The 25,616-nt window shown below is 48.3% G+C and overlaps 1 protein-coding gene across 2 annotated transcripts in view; it reads left to right on the top strand.

Annotated features, from left to right (window-relative positions):
• Positions 1 to 21,896: 21,896 nt before the first annotated feature.
• FUBP3 (far upstream element binding protein 3) overlaps positions 21,897 to 25,616 on the top strand; it is a 51,061-nt gene continuing 47,341 nt past the window's right edge. For both annotated transcript variants that reach the window (XM_039229636.1, XM_039229635.1), the window contains exon 1: positions 21,897 to 22,040. In XM_039229636.1, coding sequence (XP_039085567.1) covers positions 21,957 to 22,040 — 84 coding nt within the window. In that variant the 5' untranslated portion in view covers positions 21,897 to 21,956. The remainder of the gene's footprint in view (positions 22,041 to 25,616) is intronic.

The following is a 25,616-nucleotide window of genomic DNA, read 5'->3' as shown; positions in this document are numbered from 1 at the left end:
TCTCCCTTCCTCTCCCTTCCTCTCCCTTCCTCTCCCTTTCCCTCTCCTCCTCCCCTCTCCTCCCCCTCCCCTCCCTTCCCTCTTCCCTCTCTCCCCTCCTCCCCCCTCTCTCCCCTCCTCTCCCCCACACACCCCAGGGGCCTGGCCAGTGGGTTCTGGGGCCCACAATAGGGTCTGTCCTTCCCGATGCCTCCGCTCCTCCCCTGCTGCCCCTCACGGAGCACCTTGTATATGGAATGCAGTTTAAATGAGGGAGCTGAGGGGTGCCCAGGTGGCTCGGTCGGTTAAGGGTCCGACTCTTGTTTTTGGCTGAAAATGTCATGACTCTTGGTCACGATCTCCTGGTTCGTGGGATCAGGCCCCAGCTGTCAGCACAGAGCCTGCTTGGGATTCTCTCGCCCTCTCCCCTTCCCCTACAGGCATGCTCTCGCTCTCTCTCTCTCTCTCTCTCTCTCAAAATAAATAAGCTTTTTTTTAACAATGAGGGAGCTGAGTGACACTGTGTCCACTGTGGGGCACCCCTCACCCCTCTGGGAGAGCAGAGGCACCCGGGGACCGTCATCACCAAATGAGCATCACCGTGGACAGAAGGACAAGATGGCGGCCAGGACCAGCTTCTCAGTCTCCTCTCTTCCTCCCTGCTCCACCCACATTCCCCGTGTGAGCATGTGGGCGGCTTGATTGTTGTGTGGTCCTGCCTCCCTCCTCCGCCCCGGCAGCCCCGCGGGAGAGAGCAGGGAAGGACCTAGGAAAGGCCAGGGTCTTCCTCCAGGAACTTAGGTACAGAGGGTTTACATGACCTGCCCAAAGTCACACAGCTGGTCACAGGCAGTCAGGGGGCGAAACCCCAAGAAGCGTGGGGGCCGTCCTCACTCTCAACACACACACGTACACACAAGGGCCACGCTGTTAGTTCAGCACCCGCTTCCGGAAAGGCAGCGTGGGCTGGTGGTTAAGGCCATCCTCTCTGGAGTCAGAGCGCGTACAGCCGGATCACAGCACCTCCGCCTCCCGGCCAGGCTCCCAGACCCCTCTGCACTTCGGTCTCCTCAAGGCCAAATCCAAATATTGATGGTTCCTCCCCGTGGAGAATACTGGCTGCTTCCACCGAACCGGTTTCCTTTCTCCCAGGAACCCCCAGCTCCTCCGCGGGCACCGCGTGCCTGAGTTCAAGCCACGGGGCTGCAGCAGGAAGGGACTCCCCATGCCTCCTGGGCCCGCCTGGGCAGAGCCCCCCCACCTGACATCCCATCTCACGTGGCCTGTGATGTAAGCAGGGTGAGCTCCCGTCGTGGGGTTGTGCGTTAAAACGGTGCGTCTGCTCTTAGGAATACAAGCTCTCCCTGCTCAGGCTCTCAGGAAATAGATGGATGACTCTCTCCCAAAGTGCTCAGCTCGCTGCTTATGCTTAATAAGCCTCGGTGAACGGCTGATCCTCGACGCACAGCCGCCTCCAGCCAGAGCGTGAGCTCCGAGGGCCTGGTACATCCCGGGTGCTCCTAAATCCAGGCCAGACACCGTATGTCCCTGTGTCTGCGGCTGGGTCAGAGTTCCCGGGGCCTATGGAGGCCTCCTAGCGTTTGCCTTGAGAGGGCCTGGGAGCCCTCTAAGCCACGTACCATAACCCGGGCAGTGCTCCACTACCTCCTCCCTCTGCTCCACCCAGCGCCACAGGGGACTGCACCTGCTGGCCAGCCCCGCCTTCCTGACATTCAGGAGCGCCTTGGAGAAGCTGTGTGATTTGGATCCGCCCCTTGACCTCTCTGAGCTGCACGATCCTGCGTGGCCACTCCTGGGCTCAACCAACACGTGGGGTCAAGGTTTTGCCCCCCCTTCTCGTCCCAACGGAAACTGGGGAAATGACCCTCCAGCACCGAGGGACTGGGCTAACATCCCCGCGGGCAGAGCCAGGGAGCCAAGCCCCGCCAAGCCCCGTGCTCTGTGCTGGGGCTGGAAGTCACTCGGCTGGGAAATCGCTTGCCCACCAGCCCCAGCCCGCTCCCGGAGCTGCGCTCCCACGAGGGAAATTGCCCTAAATGTGAATCCACGTATGAGCCGGGGAAAGCGATTTTGCTGCTCATAACGGCAGCAATGTTTTCAGCTTGTCTGCCTTCCAATCACTCCTAAATAATATGTTTTATTCGGTGTGACTGCTCACGAGGGCTTGGGCTCCATCCGGCACCCGCAGCTGAAGCGCGACACTTAAAATCACATCTGCTTTTCATCGGTAATGAACCAAATGGGTTTCAGACTCCCGCGGCCCGTTCTCGCCCGGCGCCGAGGAGCAGCTGTCCTCAGGATTGCTTGGGGCCGCTGAAGGCCCGTCACCCCGCAAGTGCTGGCCGGGCTCACCGGCCTCAGGAAAGGGTGGACGAGCATGGCAGAGGTCCTGGAAGCCATGCTTCGTGCGGCCATTCTGGCTTTGAACGCCGACTCCTCCGCTCCCCGGCTGTGTGACTTCAGACATCTTGTTAGCCCTCTCTGAGTTTCATCTCACCTGTAGAAGAGATAATAAGGTCTTTGCCAACGCGTGGTTCCCCTAATCCCGATTTTCCCCAGCAAGGAACCAGTAGGGGAGACCTTGTCCCTCCCCCGCCAAAAGGCTTCAAAAATCAGCTTCTATATGTTCATGTTCATAGCATTATTCACAGTAGCCAAGAGGTGGAAACAAACTTTGGGGGCCAGGGATGGGGGAGGGCATAAGCAAAATGTGGTGTATCCCTCCAAGGGAATATTATTCAATCTTAAGAAGGAAAATTATGTTTTTTATGTTTATTTTGAGAGAGAGACAGTGTGAGCAGGGGAGGGTCAGAGAGAGAGGGAGACACAGACTCTGAAACAGACTCCAGGCTCTGAGTTGTCAGCACAGAGCTCGATGCGGGGCTCGAACCCACAAACCGTGAGATCATGACCTGAGCTGAAGGTGGATGCTTCACCGACGGAGCCCCCCAGGCGCCCCAAGAAGAAAAATCCTGATGCCTGCTACAGCACGGATAAACCTCGAAGACACGATGCTAAGTGGAAGAAGCGAGACCCAAAAGGGCAAATAGTGTGTGATTCCACGTGTGTGTGGTACCTAGAGTTGTTCACTTAATGCCAACGGTAAGGAGAATGGCAAGTACCGGAGGCTGAGGGGAAGGACAGAATGGGGAGCCGTGGCCCAGCGGGGACAGACGTCCAGTTGTGCAAGATGAAAAAAGTTCTGGAGACGGACGGTGGGAATGATTGGCCAGCAATGTGAACATACTTAATGTCACGGAACTGGACACTTAAAATGGTTAAAAAATCAATTTGATGTTATATATGTTTTAAAATTTTGTACACTAAAAAGTCGGCTTCTAAAAACCAATCTAGGGTCACCTGGGTGGCTTAGTCGGTTAAGCGTCCGACGTTCGCTTAGGTCATGATCTCGCGGTTCGTGGGTTCGAGCCCCGCGTCGGGCTCTGTGCTGACTGCCAGCTCAGAGCCTGGAGCCTGTTTCAGTCTGTGACTCCCTCTCTCTCTGACCCTCCCCTGCTCACGCTGTCTCTCTCTCTCCTAGAAATAAATAAAAAATATATATATAAAAAAAATTAAAAAAAAAAAACAATCTAAAAAGAGGGGCGCCTTGGTGGCTCAGTCGGCTGAGCGTCCAACTCCTGATTTTGGCTCAGGGCGTGATCTCACGGTTCGTGGGTTCAAGTCCCACATCGGGCTCTGTGCTGACAGCGTGGAGCCAGCTTGGGATTCTCTCTCTCTCCCTCTTTCTCTGTTCCTCCCCCACTTGTGATCTATCTCTCTCTCTCAAAATAAATAAACTTAAAAAATTATTTTTAAATAATAAAAATCAATATCAGAAAGAAAAGAGAATAACAGCAAATATATACCATTAGGAATGGAGAAGGGGATACACCCAGGAGGAATTTCAAAAGTTAGCGGCATCACATGGAAAGAGCCTAAGTGTCCATCAACGGACGAATGGATCAAGAAGATGTGGTTTATCTATACGATGGAATACTCCATGGCAATGAGAAACAATGAAATCTGGCCACGTGTAGCAACATGGATGGACCTTAGGGTGTTATGCTGAGCGAAATAAGTCAGGCAGAGGACAAATACCATATGTTTGCACATATAGGAGGATTAAGAGGAACTTAACGGAGGACCATGGGGGAGAAGAAGGAAGAAAATAGTGGGGGAGAGGGAGAGAGGCAAACCATGAGAGACTCTTGGATGCTGAGAACGAACTGAAGACTGATGGGTGTGGGAGGGGAGGGGGAGATGGGCATGGAGGAGGGCACTTGTGGGGATGAGCACTGGGTGTTATATGGAAACCAACTTGACAATAAACTATTTGTAAAAAATAAAATAAATAAAAATAAACACACATACACAAAAGTTAGCGGCAGATTCCATGTACAGATCAAAGCTAATACTTTCAAAAATCTAGGGGTGCCTGGGCGGCTCCATTGGTTGAACATCTGACTCTTGATTTCAGCTCAGGTCATGATCCCAGGGTCGTGGGATCGAGCCCTGCATGAGGCTCCATGCTGAGTGTGGAGCCTGCATGAGATTCTCTCTCCCATTCTCATTCTCTCTCTGTCTCCCTTCCTCTCCCTCCTTCTATCCCTCTCCCCCATTTGTGTGCTCTCTCTCTCTCTCTCTTTCTAAAATAAAAATTTTTTAAATACAATTTCCAAGAAATTATAAAGTGGAATTTATAAGGAAATTATTCGCATGGAAACAAGTGGCTCTGGGGAGGTGGCCTCTCAGAGATAAAGCCACAGCTGCCCGAGAGAAACCAGCAAATAGACTTACACCCTGGCCTTTTTGCAGGCGTCAAAGGCCAAGGCCTCCAGAGGGAAAGGGGACATCGTGTGGACCCGGCTGTAGTGCAGAAGCCAAATGTATGCATACATTTAGTTACTCCCACAGGAAACGTAACGGAGCACCCATTCTTCTCTGATGAAAACAACTGCTGAGCGCCGACTGTGTACCAGGCTACAGTGTGAGCAAGACAGGAAGGCTCCCCCCCACCCCCGTCCTCACAGAGCTCCCGGCCAGGCACCAGGAGGGTCCCCAGGGGCCGCAGCCCCCACTCCTAGCCCTCCCGGAGACTCTGGTTGGTTAGGGAGACAGACGTGGGGGCGGACGTGCAAAGCACAGCTTGCAAGGTCACTCTGTGTGCCTCCTGCCTTCCTGACCCTGGGCAGGGATTGGAACAGTCGCAGATTGTCAGGGACGGGAAGGGAAAAGCTCCAGGATGCGTCGGTGGACAGGCGGGTCCCTGTGCACTAATGTGCGGCCCCACACGTGCAACGGGCAGACGGCACAAAGCAACTGCAGCCTGTGTCGGGGCCTCTTGTTGCCCCCAGAGGAGTCTGAGAACAGAACGGCGCTCCGTGGAGGCAGAGAGTTGAGGGTTCGAATCCCGACTCCGCCACCGGGCTGCCGCTGTCTGGCCAACCCTGACCCATGCAGCCGCCTCCATGGGGAATCCACGGCTCCCAGGCGGGTCAGTGGGCTTCCTTCCTCTCTGCCCGGGGCAGCATGCTTGGCCCGCAGGAGAGGTAAACCCGAAACCAACAATGGGCAGGAGGTGGGGCAATTCTGAGGGGTGCCCCCCATAGTTGCTCAGAGGATCCCCTTAGAAAAAGTGGCTTTCTCAGGCTTCCTCCCTGCATGGCGGCCTCGGGGGCAGTGAAACTCCTTACTCGGCCACTCAGGGCTCCGAAAGCAAGTATCTCAGTGGACGGGGCAGGAAGTGCCATTGCCTTTTATAACCTCACCTCGGAAGTCACACGGTGTCGCTTCTGCTTCATAGACTGGCTGCCCGAGTCACAAGCCCATCTAGATTCAAGGGACGGGGGCATAGACTTCACCTGTTTGTGGCCATTTTTCAAATCACCCAACCCAGCTGCTGGGCGATTCCCTACGGACTCCCCTCCAGCCCTGATTCTCGGGGCCCTCCCCACGCCACTTGCACCCGGATCCTTGTCTCAGGGCCCATTTCTGGGGGGACTTGGCCACCTCTCACGGTGTAAGTCCTAGCCTCTCTAGGCCTCTCCTCAACTGTAAAATGTGGATAACGATCCCTCCTCCTAAAGGGATTCGGTGAGATAGTGAGCGGAACATGTGCGCAGACGCGTGTCCGGTAGATAGGAAACCATCTGTAGTGGTTACTATTTTGTTGTTTGTTTTTATAATTTTGAGAGAGAGAGAGAGAGAGAGAGAGAGAGAGCAAGCAGGGGAGAGGCAGACAGAATCCCAAGCAGGCTCCGCACTGTCAGCCCAGAGCCTGATGCAGGGCTCGAAATCATGAACTGGGAGATCATAACCTGAGCTAAAGTCAAGAGTCGGACGCTTAACCGACTGAGTCCCCCAGGCGCCCCCAGTAACAGGCGGTTCTGAGAATCTTCCTGCCGTTTGCTAGTGCTCAGGACACATCCTACACGCACCCCATACAGTAGCCCCCTTGACATCCCCGTTTTCCAGAGGAGGACACTGAGCTCAGTCAGACTTAGGGACTTCCTCCAGGTGGCTTGGTTACTTCGTCGCAGAGCTGAGATGGGGGCCCGGTTGGACTCCAAAGTCTGTGCTCCAGGCCACTGGGCAATCCCGACACAGCCTAGTCAGAGCACCTGGCCAAGCTTCCCAGCCCCCCTGAGGCCCCTCTGGGGTCCAACCCTCCGGGATCCCAGCACCTCTTAGCTCCGCCCTGCCTCCCTTTCTTCTTCTTCCTCCCTCCTCCCCAACACCCCTGCCTTCCTGATATTCTTGGTGGGTAAGGGAGTCTGAATCAGAAGGAGATGGCATAATGTTGAAGGTGAAGGCTGAAGCTCTGACGCCCAACAGACATGGCCTTGAAATCCAACTCTGCAACATACTAATTCTTGGGCAAATCCCTTTTCCTCCCTGAGCTCAGGCGCCTCATCTATAAAATAAGAATAGTTAATATTAGTCGACAGCCTATCATCACCACATTCACCATTGTTTTTTTTTGTTTTGTAAAGTTTATTTATTTTGAGGGGTGGGGGGCAGAGAGAGGAGGGAAAGAATCCCAAGCAGGGTCCACATGATCAGCATGAAGCCTGACACGGGCTCGAACCCACGGACCGTGAGATCATGACCTGAGCTGAAGTCAAGAGTCAGACACTTAACCAACTAAGCCACCCAGGTGCCCCTCCCCCATTATTACTTGTGATGAGGGGCAAATAATAGGCAAATGTTAATTGCCGTCCTTCCTTTATCTGACCTATAAAACATTTTCCACCCAGTATAATAGGCACTGAAACATAATATCTTCTTAAAAATTGATTAAAAATTTTTTTACATGTATTTATTTTTTTTAATGTTTTATTTATTTTTGAGAGAGAGATAGAGACAGCGTGAGCAGGGGAGGGTCAGAGAGAGAGGGAGTTACAGAATCTGAAGACAGGCTCCAGGCTCTGAGCTGGCTATCAGCACAGAGCCCGACACGGGGCTCGAACCCACAAACCGTGAGATCATGCCCTGAGCTGAAGTCAGATGCTTAACCGACTGAGCCACCCAAGGCGCCCCTACATGTATTCATTTTTGAGAGACAGAGACAGACAGTGCACAATTGGGGGAAGGGCAGAGAGAGGGAGACAGAATCTGAAGCAGGCTCCAGGCTCCGAGCTGTCAGCACACAGCCCAACGCGGGGCTCGAACCCATGAACCTTGAGACGTGACCCGAGCCAAAGTCAGATGCCCAACCGACCGAGCCACCTGGGCACCCCTACTTATCTTTTGAAATAAACTGAGTGGCTACACATTTGATTTGTTTTTAAGAAAAGGGGAAAGACTGGGTGAATCATTGTACCACTTGCCCTCCTTAACTCAGTAGCACCTCTTTGGATTCACTGTCAGCAAGGAAGGAGGGGATCCTGTCTGGAAGCTGGGCAAAAGTTCTGGAAAGTAAGCGACCCCCAAACTACTCGTTAGTCCACCAGGCACTTGACTCTGAATGAGCTCACCTTTGCTCTCTCAGTGGGCTTATCTATTTTATCTTTGCCAACAAACCACAATTGTCCTTCGGAATCCAGCCTGAGGTTCTAAATCATGAAAACAATCCTTTCTCCACTCAGCTGGGCCAGACTGTCAACGGTGGCTCTCTCTGTGAGCTGTTTGTTTCTTCTTCTCTTGTAAAATTTTACCTTAGGGGTGCCTGGGTGGCTCAGTAGGTTAAACATCCGACTTCGGCTCAGGTCATGATCTCACGGTGCGTGGGTTCAATCCCTGTGTCAGGCTCTGTGCTGACAGCTCAGAGCCTGGAGCTGCTGCAGATTCTGTCTCCCTCTCTCTCTGACCCTCCCCTGCTCACGCTGTCTCTCTCTCTCAGAAATATATAAAACAGTAAACATTTTTTTTAATAAATAAAATTTTACTTTACAGAGAGAGCATGTGTGAGTGGGGGAGATGGCAGAGGGGGGAGAGAGAAACTTAAGCAAGCTCCGTGCTTAGGGAGACGTACGACTCAAACCCAGGACCCTGGGATTCTGACCTGAGCCGAATCAAGAGTCAGACGCTCAACCGACTGAGCTGCCCTGCTTTTTATTTCCTGACGGCTTTGAGGCCCAGGCCTGTTGTCAAAGTGTCTTTTCTGGAGCCACAAGTCTTTGGAAGCTGAGATAATCAGCCCAAAGAAACAGAAAGGCACGGGTGTCACATGAGCATGGACTACACGCCCAGGTATCTTAAAAGCCACCAGTGATTTAGCCCGGAATCACACCCTGCCCCAGGCACTTGGGCTTTAGCTGATACGCCCACAACCTGACCTTTCATATTTTTTGACCTCAGGGACAATTCCAGCCCCTGATTTTTTCTTAGAGATAAAACACCCTCACCCAGGAGGGACATTTTGGTGAAACTGTAGCCAGGTAACTCCCTGGTGCCACACAGGATGGAATTTTCTTTGGAAGCTTCACATTTTTCCTGTTCGAAGGAAGCCTTGTTCTAAGTGAGATACTCGTTCTAAGTGAAGTGCTCGTTTCTCACCCTGGCCTCCAGGACCAGAGCTGAGCCAACCACAGGAGCAGAAAATGAATGATCCTGACTGAATGAGTTGGGGCAGGGGCTCGGTCGGTTAAGTGTCCAACTTCAGCTCAGGCCATGATCTTACGGTTCGTGGGTTTGAGCCCCCACATTGGGCTCTGTGCTGACAGCTCAGAGCCTGGACCTGCTTCCGATTCTATGTCTCCCTCTCTCTCTCTGCCCTTCCCCAGCTAGTGCTCTGTCTCTGCTCTCAAAAATAAATAAACTTTTAAAAATTTGAAAAGAAAAAAGGAAAGAAGCTGCCACTCCTTTTTTCTAAGTGGTTGTACCATTTTTCATTCCTGAGAACAATCCGAAAATTCCAGCTTCTCCATAATCTTGTCAACATTTGGTCTTATCAGTCTTTTTAGTTTTAACCATTCAGGTGGGTGGGTAGTCGTTCTAATTTGCATTTGTTTATTGGCTAATAATGTTGAGCACATTTTCTTGTTCTCGTTGACCATTCACTTATCTTCCTTTGTGATGTGTCCAAAAAAACCGTAAAAAATTTTTTTTAATATTTATTTATTTTTGAGAGAGAGAGAGAGGGACAGACAGAATGTGAGCAGGGGGAGGGGCAGAGAGAGAGGGAGACCCAGAATCGGAAGCAGGCTCCAGGCTCTGAGCTGTCAGAACAGAGCCGGATGGGGGGCTCGAACCCAGGAACATGAGATCATGACCTGAGTCAAAGTCGGCCACTCATCTGACTGAGCCACCCAGGTGCCCCTCCCTTTTTAAAAAAATTCAGTTGTGGAAATTTTTATATATCGTAAATACATAGTCCTTTGTCAGATGTATGGTTTGCAAATACTTTCAGTCTGTGGCTTGATTTTCTTTCTCTCTTTCTTTTCTTTTCTTTCTTTTTTTTTTTTGAGAGTTTATTTGAGCAAATATTGACTCCAGTCGGGCAGGGCCAAGCTGAAAGTGGTGAGGAGTGCTCCTGCTTTCTGTTTTCATAATGGTGTGTTTCATGGACATGTAATCAGGATCTACACTAATTAGTAAATCTTATTGCCATGGTCACAAGATTATTTCCGGCGTGAGTATGGGACCCAGTCAAGTCGATGAATCATTTTCTAGGAATGCTGAGAGAAAACCAGACACTCCTTTTGGCTGGACAGGAGCCTAGACGCCCTATCTGTGCCGAATCTGAGAATGGATTCGAGATAGGGAAGCCGAGCCCAGTGGCAGAGAAACCAGGTCCCAGTGGCGCCTTCTGAGCCCCTGCCTCAAGAGCTCAAACTATTGTCCACACAGATCCCACATCCTCTTGACTTTATACCTTGGCTCATGCTGTTCCCTTTACCAGGAATGTCCTTCTGCCACATCTCCAAATGTCCATGTGGCCCATCTGAAACGCCACCTTCTCCATCACATTTTTTCTTAATCTCTCTCGTTGTTTCTGTGCCCATCACGAAGTGACTTCCTCCTCTCTGGATAGTGAATGGTATTGTGATCTCTTAACATATATTTTTTTTTATAATGACGTCATCATCATTATTATCATTTTACAAAACTGTTTTGGTAGAGATTTCTGGAAGTAGGAGCGTGGGGAACTTGATTTTCTACATGAGGCATTCTTGAGACACTGGACCTATAAAAGCAAGTTTTGCTCTTATATTTAGGGAAAAATGCTTTTTTAAAATTTTGTTTATTATTGAGACAGGGAGAAACAGAGCATGAGTGGGAGAGGGGCAGAGAGAGATGGAGACACAGAATCTGAAGCAGGCCCCAGGCTCTGAGCTGTCAGCACAGAGCCCAACATGGGTTCGAACCCACAGACTGGGAGATCATGACCTGAGCTGAAGTTGGACACTTGACTGACTGAGCCACCCAGGCGCCCCTCTGCCCCCAGAGTTGTACAGGGACACAATCAAGGCTATATTCCTTTTTTGATTTCCTGGCCACTGGCTCCCCTCCCTTTTATTTTTTTTATTTTAGAGAGAGAGAGAGAGCACAAGCAGGGGAGACAGGAAGAGAGAAAGCGAAAATCTCAAGTAGGCTCCGTGCTGGGATCATGATCTGAGCTGAAATCAAGAGTCAGAGGCTCAACCGACCGAGCCACCCAGGCCCCCCTCCCCATCTTCTTACTTTGCTTTCTTCCCCTGTCAATTCTTCTCCCCTCCTGAAAGTCCTAAGCAACAATCAGGGATGTTCCAGGTAGCAAGACTGGAGTCTAAGGAGGGTGAGGCTTCCTGGGTCTGTTCTTCCTACATCCTGAGGGACCAGCTCACTCCAATTTTCCCTCAACCTTCCTGGTTTTTGTACCCAAAGTCCCACATCCTGGAAACCCTTCCTTCCCAGATGAAGCCGAATGGTTGATTGACCTCCTTAGTCCCCCACACCCACTAGTTTCTTACCTGGAAGAGACACTTTCATTGATTTCTGAGGGAGGCAGAATTTGAAGGTGGCGTGCAAAACTCTCCCCTGATGTAGAAATGCTGTACCCTCCCCTTGCCTTGAGAGCAGGGGAGATGTAGGAATATGACGGAATATCATTCTTGTGATCAGGTCACTAATCGGTTGACTTTATGTTAATCAAAAGGGAAGTTATCCTGGGTGTGCCTGACCCAATCAATTGAGCCTTCAAAAGCAGATGAAAACTGATGAATGGATCAAGAAGATGTGGTTTATCTATACGATGGAATACTACATGGCAATGAGAAAGAATGAAATCCAGCCATGTGTAGCAACGTGGATGGACCTTGAGGGTGTTATGCTGAGTGAAATAAGTCAGGCAGAGAAGGCGAGATACCGTATGTTTTTATAGGTGGAACAGGAGAAACTTAACGGAGGACCATGGGGGAGGGGAAGGGGAAAAAATAGCTGGGGAGAGGGAGGGAGACAAACCATGAGAGACTCTTGAATGCTGAGAACAAACTGAGGGCTGATGGGGGTGGGGGAAAGGGGCAGGGGGGTGGTGGGCATGGAGGAGGGCACTCATTGGGATGAGCACTGGATGTTAGATGGAAACCAATGTGACAATTAACTATGAAAGAAAAAAAGAGCAGATGAGGTGTCAGATTATGTTTTTATAGTCGTGAACACCCAGCCTCCGTGATTCTACAAATGCAAAGAAATTAATTCGAAAACCCCACGAGCTTGGACACCAAGCCTCCCATAAGACTTCGGCCACAGGAATACCTTGATTTCAGCCTCGTGGGGCCCCAGGAAAAGAGCCAAGCTGTGCTGTGACACAACTTCCGACCCTGGGGCACCGTGAGATAATACATTAAGTTGCTAAGTTTGCGGTCATTTGTTGCACGAGACTAGAAAACTAATATAATCTTATTAGGGCAGAAAGCTAAGTGGTTGTGGCCGGTGTCTTGACTTGTCTGAGGCTTGGTGTCCTTATCTGGGGAATGGAAAGGCCAGCGCTCACCTCCTAGGAGTGTTACAAGCATTAAATGAGGCGATGTGGATCAGGTGTTCAGATGTTTATCAGGTGTTCAGAATGGGCAAGCACTCAGTGAACGGGAGAGGAGGGAGGCAAGAGAGGACCTCTGCACATACTTCTTGGACATCCATCCCCCACCCCCCAATCAAACAGGTCGGATCCTGTCTCCCCTGGCTGTTAGTTGAGCATCTGTAAAACTTGAGCAGCGAAGGTCAGAGGTCTGTATTTGGGTGTGCTATGCCTTGACTCTCTTCTTTTGATGAGTAAGGTTCCTCTTATCACAACTGGCAACTATTTTGCTGGAGTAAGAACCAATCTCCGAAGAGTTGGCCCTGGCTTGGAGAGTGTGGCCCACAGAGCAATTCCTGAGATATGACATTTGGTGAGACTCTGGCTCAGGACCTCCTCAAGAATAATTACGGGGTGGCCTGTACATCGGACATCATAACCATGACCGGCTAAGGGTGAAATACAACCTTTTCTTTCTATCAATTAGCCAACCATTATTTTTCTAGGCACTCACTGTATGCTAAGTGCTGAGGGGGAGAGAGGTAAGCCCCAAAGGGACGTATTGTCCTAGAGAGCTAGTATGTGCTCATCCCATGAAAAGAACGTAAACTAAAATTCAGTTTTTTTGGAAGCAAGGACTCAAACAGACATTTGTACAAACAGATATTTGTACACAGATGAATGCATTAAGTGTACTGTATACATGCCATGCACTGTCATTCAGCCCTAAAAAGGAAGGAACTTTTGACACCTTCTATAACACGGATGAAACTGGAAGACATTATGGTAAGTAAAATAAGCCCATCACAAATGGACAAATGTTATATGATCTCACTTACATGAAGTACCGAGAATAGTCAAATTCTTTTTTTTATTAAAAAATGTTTTAATGTTTTATTTATTTTGAGAAAGAGAGAGAGAGTCAAAGTATGAATGGGGGAGGGGCAGAGAGAGAGGGACACAGAATCTGAGGCAGGTTCCAGGCTCTGAGTTGTCACCACAGAGCCTGACGTGGGGCTCAAACTCGTGAACCGCAAGATCATGACCTGAGCCAATGTCGGCTTAACTGACGGAGCCACCCAGGCGCCCCTAGAGTAGTCAAAAAATTTTTTTAAGTTTATTTATTTATTCTGAGAGGTGGGGGGAGAGAGAGAGAGTGCTGAAGGGGCAGAGAGAGAGGAAAAGAGAGAATCATACACTTCTGGTGTGGAGCCTGACGCGGGGCTTGAACTCATGGTCTGTGAGATCACGACCTGGGCTGAAATCGAGGGTCAGACACCTAACTGATGGAGCCACCCAGGCACCCCTAGGATAGTCAAATTCATAGGGCCAGATAGTAAAGTTGTGGTTGCCAGGCCCCGGGAGATGTGAAAATGAGGATTTAGTGTTTGATGGGCACAGAGTTTCAGTTTAGAAACACGAAGATGTTGTAGAGATGAGTGAGGGTGGTGTGGTTGTACAGCAGTGTGAATGTGGTACTTAACCTCATTAAACTGTACACTCACAAGGGGCTATAATTAAAGTAAATTCTCATGTATATTTTATCATGGTATAAATATTACATTTGAAATATTCATTTAAAAAATTTTAACTCATTAGCTTGCAAAACATACAAATTGTGATAATACGGAGCGTCAGCAAGAATGAGAAGTAACAAGAGCTCATCTTTCGCTGATGGGATGTGTGTCCACAATGGGGATATCTTGGCTTTATCGAGCAAAGTTTAGGGGCATTTTCTCCACTCGCCCAGCCCCCTCAGCAACTTCCCCTTTGGATATATAGCCTACAGAAGCTCTCAAATACATATGCAGAGAGACAAATTGGAGAAGACTTGTTGCAACATTGTAACAGAGAAAAGGATACGATACGGTTATCCACAGGAGAAAGAATACAGAATATCTATTTATTCATACAATGGAATGGAGCGAAAATAACTGAGATACCAGCTATGTATGAGAACTTGGATAAAGCTCAAAAATACATGTGAGGCCAAAAAAAAAAAGGACTCACATTACAGAAGGATCATAGAGCTTGATACCATTTATATGTTTAAAAGCATTCACTATACATACACACAAGAATACAACATCCATTAACATGCGGATCCCCAAATTCAGGGAGACAGTTACCACTGGAGAAGGAAGGAAGGAATCAAATAGGATCATAGAGGTTTACACAGGGTTTTTCAAATATTTTTTAATGTTTATTTAGTTTTGAGAGACAGAGTGCAAGCAGGGGAGGGGCAGAAAGAGAGGGAGACACAGAATCCAAAACAGGCTCCAGGCTCTGAGCTGTCAGCACAGAACCTGACATGGGGCTTGAACTCATGAACTGCAAGATCATGACCTGAGCTGAAGTCGAATGCTTAACTGACTGAGCTGCCCAGGCGCCTTGCACAGGGCTTTTCGCGAGTAACGGCAGTGCTGATTTCTTATGTTGGTATGGGGTAAATAAATGGCTGTCCTTTATGTTAGTCTATATACATTTTTGTATGCCTGTATTATTTCATCATACAAAATAATAAAGCAGGGATTAAAAGAATATGGTGGGACATTGCCAATGGAGTCCATTCATTAATTTATAGAAATAATTGTTTGTTGAACACATCTCATGTGCTCGTTGCTGGAGAAACATAGCAAACAATATGGACCCAGGGTCGCCATCTCCAAAGTTCACGGTCATGTGAGGGAGACAAGTATTAGTCAAATAATCAGGTGAATGAAGATATAACTTTCACTAAAATAGGTGCTCTGGTTTCCAGGAAGGAGCCTGGGATAATTATCTGTAGGGAATCTAGTTTGGCCAAGAGGACCAGCTTAGAGAAGCTGACATTGGGGGATGCCCAAAACCACCGCAGCGGACCTTCCTACAGTGAAGTTCAGAGTCAACCATCCTCACCTACCCAAAGGCATGAGCCAAGACCACCGTGGATTCCCAAGCATCTGAGAAAAAGCTATTACAGGAAGGATAGGGACCATAACAGCCACTTACATGCATTCATAGATACATAAAATAAATGGGAACAGTGATCTACAAGGAAGATACCGGATGCAGAAAGAATAAACTTCTTAAAAAGTACTATAACCTCAAAAGAAGTACTATAATCCCCAGAGAGATAAGGAAAGGTATTCCATCCCCAAAATAGGAAAGGAGTGTTATTGTTTGTTTGTTTAATGTTCCAGTTAGTTAACATACAGCATAATCTTGGCTTCAGGAGTAGAACTCAGTGATTTCATCTCCTACGTATGACAGTGCTCCTCCCCAAAAGTGCCCTTCTTCGTGCCCAGCACCCATTTAACCCATCCTCCAACCCCCACATCTAGTTTGTGTTCCTCTGTTGAGTTTCTCAGATTCCTCATATGAGTGAAATCGTATGATATCTGCTTTCTCTGGCTGACTTATTTCACTTAGCATAATACCCCTCTCCAGTTCCAACCACATTGTGGCAAATGGCAAGATTTCAAAGCTGAGTAGTATCCCATTGTGTGTGTGTGTGTGTGTGTGTGTGTGTGTGTACATATATACGTGTGTATATATGTATGTGTACATATACATATATATGTATATGTGCACACACACACCACATCTTCTTTATCCATTTATTAGTTGATGGACAGTTGAGCTGTTTCCATAATTTGGCTACTGTTGACAGTGCTGCTGTAAACATTGGGGTGCATGTGCCCCTTCGAATCAGCATTTTCATTTCCTTTGGATAAATTCCTGTGGTGCAGTTGCTGGGTCATAAGGTCATTCTATTTGTAATTTTTTTGAGGAACCTCCATACTGTTTTCCAGGGGGGCTGTACCAGTTTGCATTCCCACCAGCAGTGCAAGAGAGTTCTCCTTTCTCTGCAACCTCACCAACATCTGTTGTTTCCTGAGTTGTTAATTTTGGCCACTCTGACCGGCGTGATGTGGTATCTCTGTGTGGTTTTGATTTGTATTTCCCTGATGATGAGCAATGTTGAGCATCTTTTCTTGTGTCTGTTTGCCATCTGGATGTTGTCTTTGGAAAAATGTCTCTTCATGTCTTCTGCCATTTCTTCACTGGATTATTTGTTTTTTGGGTGTTGAGTTTGATAAGTTCTTTTTTTAAAATTTTTAATGTTTATTTATTTTTCAGAGAGAGACAGAGTATGAATGGGGGAGAGGCATAGAGAGAGAGATACAGAATCTGAAGCAGGCTCCAGGCTCCAAGCTGTCAGCACAGAGTCCAACGTGGGGCTCGAACTCACAAACCCTGAGATCATGACCTGAGCCGGTCGAAAGCTTAACTGATTGAGTCACCCAGGTGCCCCTGAGTTTGGTAAGTTCTTTATAGGTTTTGGACACTAACCCTTTATCTGAGATGTTATTTGCAAATATCTTCTTCCATTCTGTCAGTTGTTTTTTTTATTTTTGTTTTTTCCTTGGCTGTGTAGAAGCTTTTTATCTTGATGAGGTCCCAATAGTTCATTTTTGCTTTTTTTCCCCCTTGCCTCAGAGGTGTCAAGTAAGACCTTGCTGCAGCCAAGGTCAAAGAGTGCTGCCTGTTTTCTCCTGTAGGATTTTGATGGTTTCCTGTTTCACATTTAGATCTTTCATCCATTTTGAATTTATTTTTGTGTCTGGTGTAAGAAAGTGTCCAGTTTCATTCTTCTGCATGTTGCTGTCCAGTTCTCCCAGCACCATTTGCTAAAAAGACTGTCTTTACTCCGTTAAATGCTCTTCTCTGCTTTGTTGAAGATTAGTTGGCCATATATTTGTGGGGAAGCGGATGTGATTTTTCAAAGAAAGAATTGTTAGGAGAGTAAAGAAGAGCTCTTGTGAGTTAAAAACACGACAGCACAAATGAAAAACCCTACAGAAAGACTGAAAGATGAAATTGAGAGAATAGGCCAGAAAGAAGAGCAAAAAGAAAGACAGAAAGTAGAAAATAGAGGACAATTGGAGGGCCACTATGGGAGATCCAATATCCAGATAATAGAAACTCTAGTAAGATGAATAGGGAAAGCTCTGGGGAAAATCCTCAATTAAATAATTCAAGACAATTTCTCAGAACCGAAGGACATAAATCTTCACATCAAAAGGGCAACTAAAAAGGGCCAGCATAAAGGATGGAAAAAGACTCATTCCAAGCCCATCACCATAGAATTTTAGAACACTGAGGGGGAAAGATTTCCAGAGAGAAGGGAGAAAATGTCAAAAGGATGATATATCAGAATAGCATCAGGCTTCTCAACAGCAATGATGCTTCCTTGACGATAATAAAAGAACGCCTTGCCTCGTAAATTATTATCCCAATCTAAAATTCTATATCCAGCCAATCTATCCATCAAGGGTGAGGGCTTAATAATGAGCTAGAGAAAATGTCTTATTGTCCACATTGGATAGAACCAATGATACCACTTCAATTCAGGCAGAGCATCTGGGGGAACTCGGCCCAAGTAAGTGATAATACTCAAGGATTCGATACATTGGGATTTATCCATCCATTGTACTTCAGTGTCACTTACAGACAAGATACTTGGTGTTAGGAATACAGACATACAGTGATTTCTATTCAGGATCTGGATATGTCATTTGGCTTCGCTGTGCCTTACTTGGTCCACCTATAAAACGAGTGCTAACCTGAGGCTAACCTATGGTGTCTCACAAAGATGATGGAAAGGACAGGAAGGTAAGAGATAAGAGTAATTTCAGTAATTTCAGCTCCTCAAAAGGAAGATGACAAACAATTATGAAGCCAATTCTTTCTTCGTGTAATTATCATCGTCACCGACTTTTGTCTGCCCAACAAACATTCCATTCCATTCCAACTTCCATTCCAATTTCAGGGGTGATGGTGAACCCCACTCCTGGCCACAGTTGATTGGTTTAGGGGTGGGCACTTGGCCTTTCTGAGCCAATCAGAATGGTGCCCTGGAATTCTAAACCTGGAGCCAAGATATGTGAGTGAGTTTCTCTTCAGGTGGCTGGAAATGATGTTGTTGAACCCCAGTGCTGTCTGCTTCAACATTCCATCATCCAGCCTGAGAAGCAGAAGTAGCAGGTTGGCCACCAGAAAGGATGAAGCCAAAAAAGACACAAGACAGTTACCAAGGCGAGAGAGGGAGAGAGAGCGAGAGAGCATTCCTGACCTACCAGCCTGCTCCATTGCCAACCCCATTCCTTTAAGGCCATGCCTCAGTCTAACAGATACCCCATCTTTTCTGGATTCCTCAAAATTTTATTTCCTAGGTGATCAAATTTTTTTTATTTTGGCAAAATATATACAACATAAACATTTACTATTCTAACCATTAAGTGTATGATTCTGTGACATCAGGAATGTTCACGTGGGTGTACAACCATCCCCACCATCCATCTCTAGAACTTTCTCACCTTCCCAAATAAAAACTCTGTACCCATTAAGCAATAACTCACTGAAAATGTTCACTTACTATATGACCCAGCTATTGAAAGTTTTTTCATGTTTATGTATTTATTTTGAGAGAGACAGCACTGCGCTCTCCGTGCAGAGGCTGACTTGGGACTTGATCTCACAAACAATGAGCTAAAATCAAGAGTCAGACATTTAACCTACTCAGCAACCCAGGTGCCCCTGATCCAGCTATTTTACTCCTGGATATTTGCCCAAGAGAAATAATAGTGTATGTCCCTATAAAGACTGATGGTCAAATTTAACTATAATATCCCCCAAATCAGAAACTGTCCAAATATTCACTAACAAGTTAGTAAACTGTGGTATATACATTCCATAGAATACTATTAGACAATGACGAGGAATGAACTTTTGATACACAGCACAATATGAATGAGTCTCAAAATAATTATGCTGTGTGAAAGACCTCAGGCAGGAGAGTACATGCTGTCTGCCTTCACTTATATAAAATTCTAGAAAACACAAACTAATCTAGAGTGACAGAAAACCGATTGGTGGTTGTTTGCATATGGGGAGGCCAGTGGAGTGGAGGCTGAAGAAGTGCCGAAAGGTAGGATGGGGGAATCACAAAGTGGCTTGAGGAAACTTTCGCTGGTGGTGTATACGTTCATGACCTTGATAGCAGTGATGGCTTCACAGTTGTGTATATATATATGTGAAACAATACCAAAGTGTGCACCTTACATATGTGCAGTTTATTGTATATCAAATTTTTATCAATAAAGCAGTTTTAAAATACTGGATGCTCGAGACAGAGAGTGATGCCTCCAATATTTTAAAGAAAACTTATTTACAATCCAGAGTTCTGTAACTAGCTAAACTGTTCATTTTATTATAGTAGAAGATACAAATAATAAACAGATAATTACACAGTGATTTAAAATCCGTTGTGATGGGGACACCTGGGTGGCTCAGTCAGGTAAGGGTCTGACTTCGGCTCAGGTCATGATCTCATGGTTGGTGGGTTTGAGCCCCACGTTGGGCTCTGTGCTGACAGCTCAGACCCTGAGCCTGTTTCAGACTCTGTGTCTCCCTCTCTCTTTCTGCTCCTCTCCTGTCACACTCTTCTCTCTCTTGCTCTCAAATAAATATTAAACAATTAAATTCAAATAAAATAAAATCAGTTATGTTAAATGTTAAGATGATGAAACCCAGTGTGGCTAGGACATGCCACAACAGTGGACTTGATCGGGTCTGGGTCGTCTTCCTCTTCTTTGCCCTCAGAAATAAGTCAGTTGCCCAAAGTTACTGAATCAGTAAAAGAGGAAGAATCAGAGCCTTTTCTTCCTACTTAGACAGTATGTAGTCTTTGGAACATGCCTTAAGTTTGGGCCAAAAACCCTGTTTTCACTACTTACACTCATAGGGAGAGCCAGCTGGAATTTGGATTAACATCCTCGCCTCAGATTTTTAAAAATATTCAAAACACAAGCGTTATGATATTGGGTCAGTAGAACCATCCCCAGTCTTGAAGGTTGATGCCACCATATCCTTGAGGTTCACAGATATAGCAACATTAAAACGCTCAGCAACCCAGGATGGGCCACAAATAGGTGTGTTAGCATGTGTCGGTCCTGCCTTGCGATAGCCCTTCACCGGCAACAGCAACACGGCCAACTGTGTGCTTTCCTACACGGGTTGAAACATTTTGTCTGAAAGTGATAATCTTCCACATTCCAGTTTTGCCACGTTCTTTTATTTTGCCATAATCTAGAAAGGATGCCAATTTGGCATCATTCAACTCAAAGTACGTTTTCTTTGTAGAAAACTACTGTGTGCCAAATTCTAGGGATAGAGGGGAAAATAAGACTCAGTCTCTGCCCTAAAGGAACTCACAGTCTGGTAGCGAAGTCAGTAACAAATGAAGAACTGCTCTTTGATTGGCCAGTTACTCTTCATAATTCTTCCTAAAACCCAAAGCTCTCTTAGCACATGGACAGAAAGGATCATCAAAGGAAACTCACACTGTATTTTACTTCTGGATTTCCTTTCTGGTGCTTCGTAACTTCAAGAGGGACATAAAATGCTTGACATGATTCTCCTGTAAAATCCAACTCCTTTGGCACCACAGGACTTGGAAAATATTAATCCTAAGGGGAATCCCGTTCATCAAAAGATGTTAATCTTGTTAACCAAAAGGCCCCTACTTGGACATGCCACTAACACGATGTGTCAAAGCCTCTAAGCCTTGTTTCTTTTCTGGGAGGTTTGTTTGCTCCTTTGTAAGATCCACCTCAAAGGCTCCGTGTGTCCCAGCGCGAAGAAGATTCTTTCTTGCTTTGAAGTATCTATAGCTAGTACCGTTAAGAGAAAGCTACTTAAGCATTCCGAGAAGCCCTCCTGCTGAGTCAGCAGGCATGGAATCAGTGATGGTCCTGTTCTATCTCTTCTTTCCCCAGGGTCCCAGAGTTGGTGAAGGAGTGTGGAAGAGCACACCACGCTGGCTTTCCAGCAAGAGCGTCCTTCCTGAGCGGGGTCATCAGGTAAGGTCCTCCTGCAATCTGAACTCAGGCCGGGTGCTCTTTGCAAATGTTGGGGAACGGACATTTGTGGTGCTGCCCCCTCTGCCTTCCAGCCTCCCTCTGGGTCCTCGTGGTGCCATTTCAAAGAGCTCAAGTCACAATATTCCAAACCAATGGCCATTCCTGGGAGAGACTGCCAGGGTCAGGCTTTTAGGGAACCAGGGCTGCTCGGGTGCTGTCTTGGGAAAACCACGTCATTCCTCCCTGGGTTTCCAAACAGCCGACAGCTGGACACCTCGGGCCACATCCGAGCCTCAAGGGCCTGTCGCGACACCACCGACGGGCCGGGCCCAAAGCTCGTCTGGGAACAGCTACCTGTTCCTCGAAGCCAGTCAGCGGCCGCCTGCGCTGGACACGCCCTCGCGCCCGCGGCCCCGCCCCCACTTCCGGCCGGGCCGGCGTCACGTGCCCTGGCCCCGCCCCTCGCATAGACACGGCTCCCCTTGCTTCGAGCGTCCCGGCTTCCCTTCCGCCGGAAGTGGGGCGACTTTCCCTTTCCGGCTACGGGTCCCCGAGCGGAGCTGGAGGCCGGACAGGGGAGCTGAGCGGCGGCGGCGGCGGCGGGGGCGGTAATGGCGGAGCTGGTGCAGGGGCAGAGCGCTCCGGTGGGGATGAAAGCCGAGGGCTTCGTGGACGCCCTGCACCGGGTCCGGCAGGTACGGGCGGGGCGGGCTGGCGGGAGCGCGGGAGCACGGGAGCCCGAGGCGGGGCCGGGCCGGGCCCGATTGGGAGGAGGGGGTCGGGCCTGGGGGGCGGGAGGCGGCCCGGGCTGACGTCTCGGCCGCGCTCGGCCTTTTCTTGGGGCTCCTGCAGCCGGGGAAGCCGAGGGATGAAGCGCCGCCGCGACGCCCAGGCCCAGCCTGTCGGGCGGCTCTCCTAGGTGCAGCTGCTGGGAGACGGTTTGCCGGGGTCACTTGGCCCCATCGCGCCCCCGCGCCCGGGCTGGACCTACAGGGCATCCAGCGTGGGCTTCTGGGGTTCGCGAGGGGAAGGGGGCTGGGGAGCTGACGGTGAGGACCCGGGTATAGACAGAGAGCGGCCGTCTCGGGCCCTGTAGCTTCTTAAAACTTGGAAAACATCGTCTTCGGACTTCCTGTATTCCAAGGGGGGAGTGGAAGGAGTTCGAGGGTATTTTACTCTTGAAGTTGCTCTTGGACAGGGGGGAGAGGAAGATGTTAACTAGGTGCGGGGGCTCCACAAAACGTAGAAATCCCATACGGGCAATAGTTTTTCCTCCCTCGGGGAGAATGTGATACGGACTCATCTCAACGGTGAAACTTTACCATCTGACAATGTCCTGCATTTTGTCAGAGTTAAATAAACTGGGTTTTAAGAGGTTGCCAGCTTCCCAGGAGAATGAATATGGGACCTGCCAGGAATCTTCTGGCCTCTGGCAGGGTGCTTAGAGCAAACAAAATGTCCTTGTATTGTGTGTAAATCGTACAAGTCAGCTCTGACACTTAAACCTTTTCTGCTGAGTGTCGTAGATGCAGCATCTCTTCCTATTTAATTGTAGGCATACTAACTGACAGTTTTAAAAGTTGGGCTATAACTAATTACTGCTTGATTCCTAACAGAAAGCCACAGGACTCATTGTGTTAGAAGAAGGTCTCTGCACTTGGTCGCTTGAAGATGTGGTCTTTACATCTCTTTCCAGTATTCCAGGGGAGGGAACCCTACCTGTTTCCCAGATACTGACTTTTCATTTTAATACTGATGCTCCTATAGACATTCTGTTGGATCCCAGAACTTTCCAAACCTGTGGTTCCACCTCAAATTTTATCTGATGACTTGTCACTTACTGCCTAGGCGTCAACCAGTCCGGTAGTGAGTATCCATCTTACTTAGACTTCAGAGCCAACCAGTGGCTGTAATGGATGAACTGGCCATCCAGCTCCCCTTCCACCACTCTGCTTGCCGGCGGCGTGTTCCACTGCTCTCCTCTACAGTACAGGGTCCTGAACTTTGTTTCTCACTGGCTACTAATAAGTAATGGCTTTCGCTTTGTGCTGATATGTGACAAGCACCTGTTGGCCTTCTGTGTCCAGGAAGAATTATAGTCACTGCCCTAAAGAGCTCAGATCCTCAGTTTGCAGAAGGCCTGTAGTTGAACATAAAATGAATTTTGAACCATTGAGAAGACTTGCTGCTTCTCTTGGGCCAGTGGTTGAACTCGTATTCTTGGACAGCCTGCTCAAGAGAGAGGGAGACCCTCTGTTAAATGCTGACCTAATGTGGATTGTTGAAGCAGTGGTGTTTACTACTAGCAAAGAAAACTTCACTGGAAATGTTCCCAGCTCTGAAATGCACCATTGACTGGAATAGTAATAAGCCCACGGGAGACAGTGCTGTAAGTGTGTTACTTCCGAATATTAACAGCTGGAGGTCGATACTATCTCCAAGGATTTGATGGCCTTTAAAAATCTAAAGAAAAAGAAACAGGTTGGTGGGTAATTTTAGGTTTATTTATAGATTCGCACTGAGCAAGAATGGAATGTTAGAAATTGCAACTGTTGTATGCTTTATAGACAAGCTTACCTCAAAGGGGCTCAAATTATTTGGGCATCCAGACGGTGATGGTTCAGCTTCATTGTATACACAGCGTATTGCAGAGATGTGCCTTTTTCCTCTCCAGTAACTGGAAATAAAAGTGTATTTCTTTATTTAAATGGTCGCACAGCTTCCCTCCCTCCACACACACCCCCCCCGCCCCCACGTGTCCTCATCAACCCCAGCGGTGGCCTCTAAAGCCCTCACTAGTTTGTCAGGGAGCAGTAAGCTGTCATGTGCTCGCTTTATCCAGAAGATCACAGTAAAGTCCAAACTGACCCTGCTGGGATTCGAACCTGCCGTTTCTATTAAGTCTGGTGTGTGGAGCCCAGTACCTAATCCACTCGGCCTCCTGCCTGGCATCTCGAAGCCCCCTGCGCATCCTTCGGACCCTTACCAACAAAGGGGACCAGTAACAAGTAACCACTTGTTACTTAGTTCCCTCTGATGATCGAAACGGGGTCCCCGAGGTTGTGTAAAATTTAAATTTTTTTCCCAGCAGAGAGTTAAGAGTGTTTGGCATGAGCGAGTTGTATGGCCGCTCTGAAGGGAAGCATCCGAACATCCAAGTGTGGTCTGATTCGGCCCTAGGGATGAAGATCTAACACTGCTGGGTATTGAGAAAGCGTGCTCAGTCCTCCCAACTCAGTGGCAGGTCAGCACAAAGAAAGTGTTAACCTCGTTTAGAGCGAGCAGGAGGGTCCTAGTAAGGGTGAGAGGTGGACTCCAAGTCAGACTGGCCTCGGCCATCCCCTTCTCCAGCCACGCTGCGTTTCTGCCCTGACTGCCTGGGCTACCAGACGTCCTCGTGGACATGATGGACGCGTACGTACAGATCACTTCTGTCGGGTTTGTTCTTCTAAAAACAAAAATTACCCCCCAAAGCCCACTGCCAGGGGTTGAGTAGCGTCCATCATCTAGTGCGCACATTTGCGTGTTAATGGGACTACGTGGCGCCGTGGTGTACTGCGGATTCCCAGCGCCTTCCCCGGGTTGAGCCCCCTGCCTGTCAGTCAGCCCCTAAATAGAAGTTCTCTTGCCTCACTGCTGATGCCTTTCGGGACTTGAAGCTCCTGGGTCGACCTAGACGTGGTCAGTGCCTCTGTGTGGCACACTGTGGGGATGTTCTGTTCGCATAAGTACAGTGTGACTGGTGCCTGTCGGAGTTGAGCGTCACGATGGTCCTGCACCCTCATGATTGTGACCGGGCCACTGCAGAGCCGGTACGTAAGTGGCCTTTTGACAGTCTGGTAGGCCTGGAAGCTGTTCTTTACCATACTTTTTTTTTTGGAAGTGTTCATCAGTTTGGGGCCTCAGAATTTCCTTGGTCCTCCGGAAAATGCCAGCCCGTGCTGCCGTCGCCCACTTTGAGCCTGAGCAGTGGATGGTTTGGCTTGCGTGCTGTGTGCACGCACTAAATTGCCTTTACGACGGTATACGTCCACCATTAAACGAAAAAGCCTTTGTTCGTTGGCTCTTGGTCACTCCCACAAAGAGACTGCCTTCGCTTCCTTAGTGTATGATGTTTCTGACTCATGGCCAGTGTGTGGAGTGCTCCCATCGACTTAAGCTGTGCTCCGCTGAGACTGCCTCACACACACCCAGGCTGAGTAACTCAGGTCTTCATTTCACGAGGGACCCACTCCTGAATGTACATGCATTTTTGCCCCATCAGACGCTTG

This window comes from Hyaena hyaena, unplaced genomic scaffold (assembly GCF_003009895.1).
Source record: "Hyaena hyaena isolate Hyena2069 unplaced genomic scaffold, ASM300989v1 scaffold_38, whole genome shotgun sequence".
Classification (NCBI taxonomy): domain Eukaryota; kingdom Metazoa; phylum Chordata; class Mammalia; order Carnivora; family Hyaenidae; genus Hyaena; species Hyaena hyaena.
The sequence above is the reverse complement of the archived record's forward strand: the minus strand, read 5'-3'. Positions and strand labels throughout refer to the sequence as shown.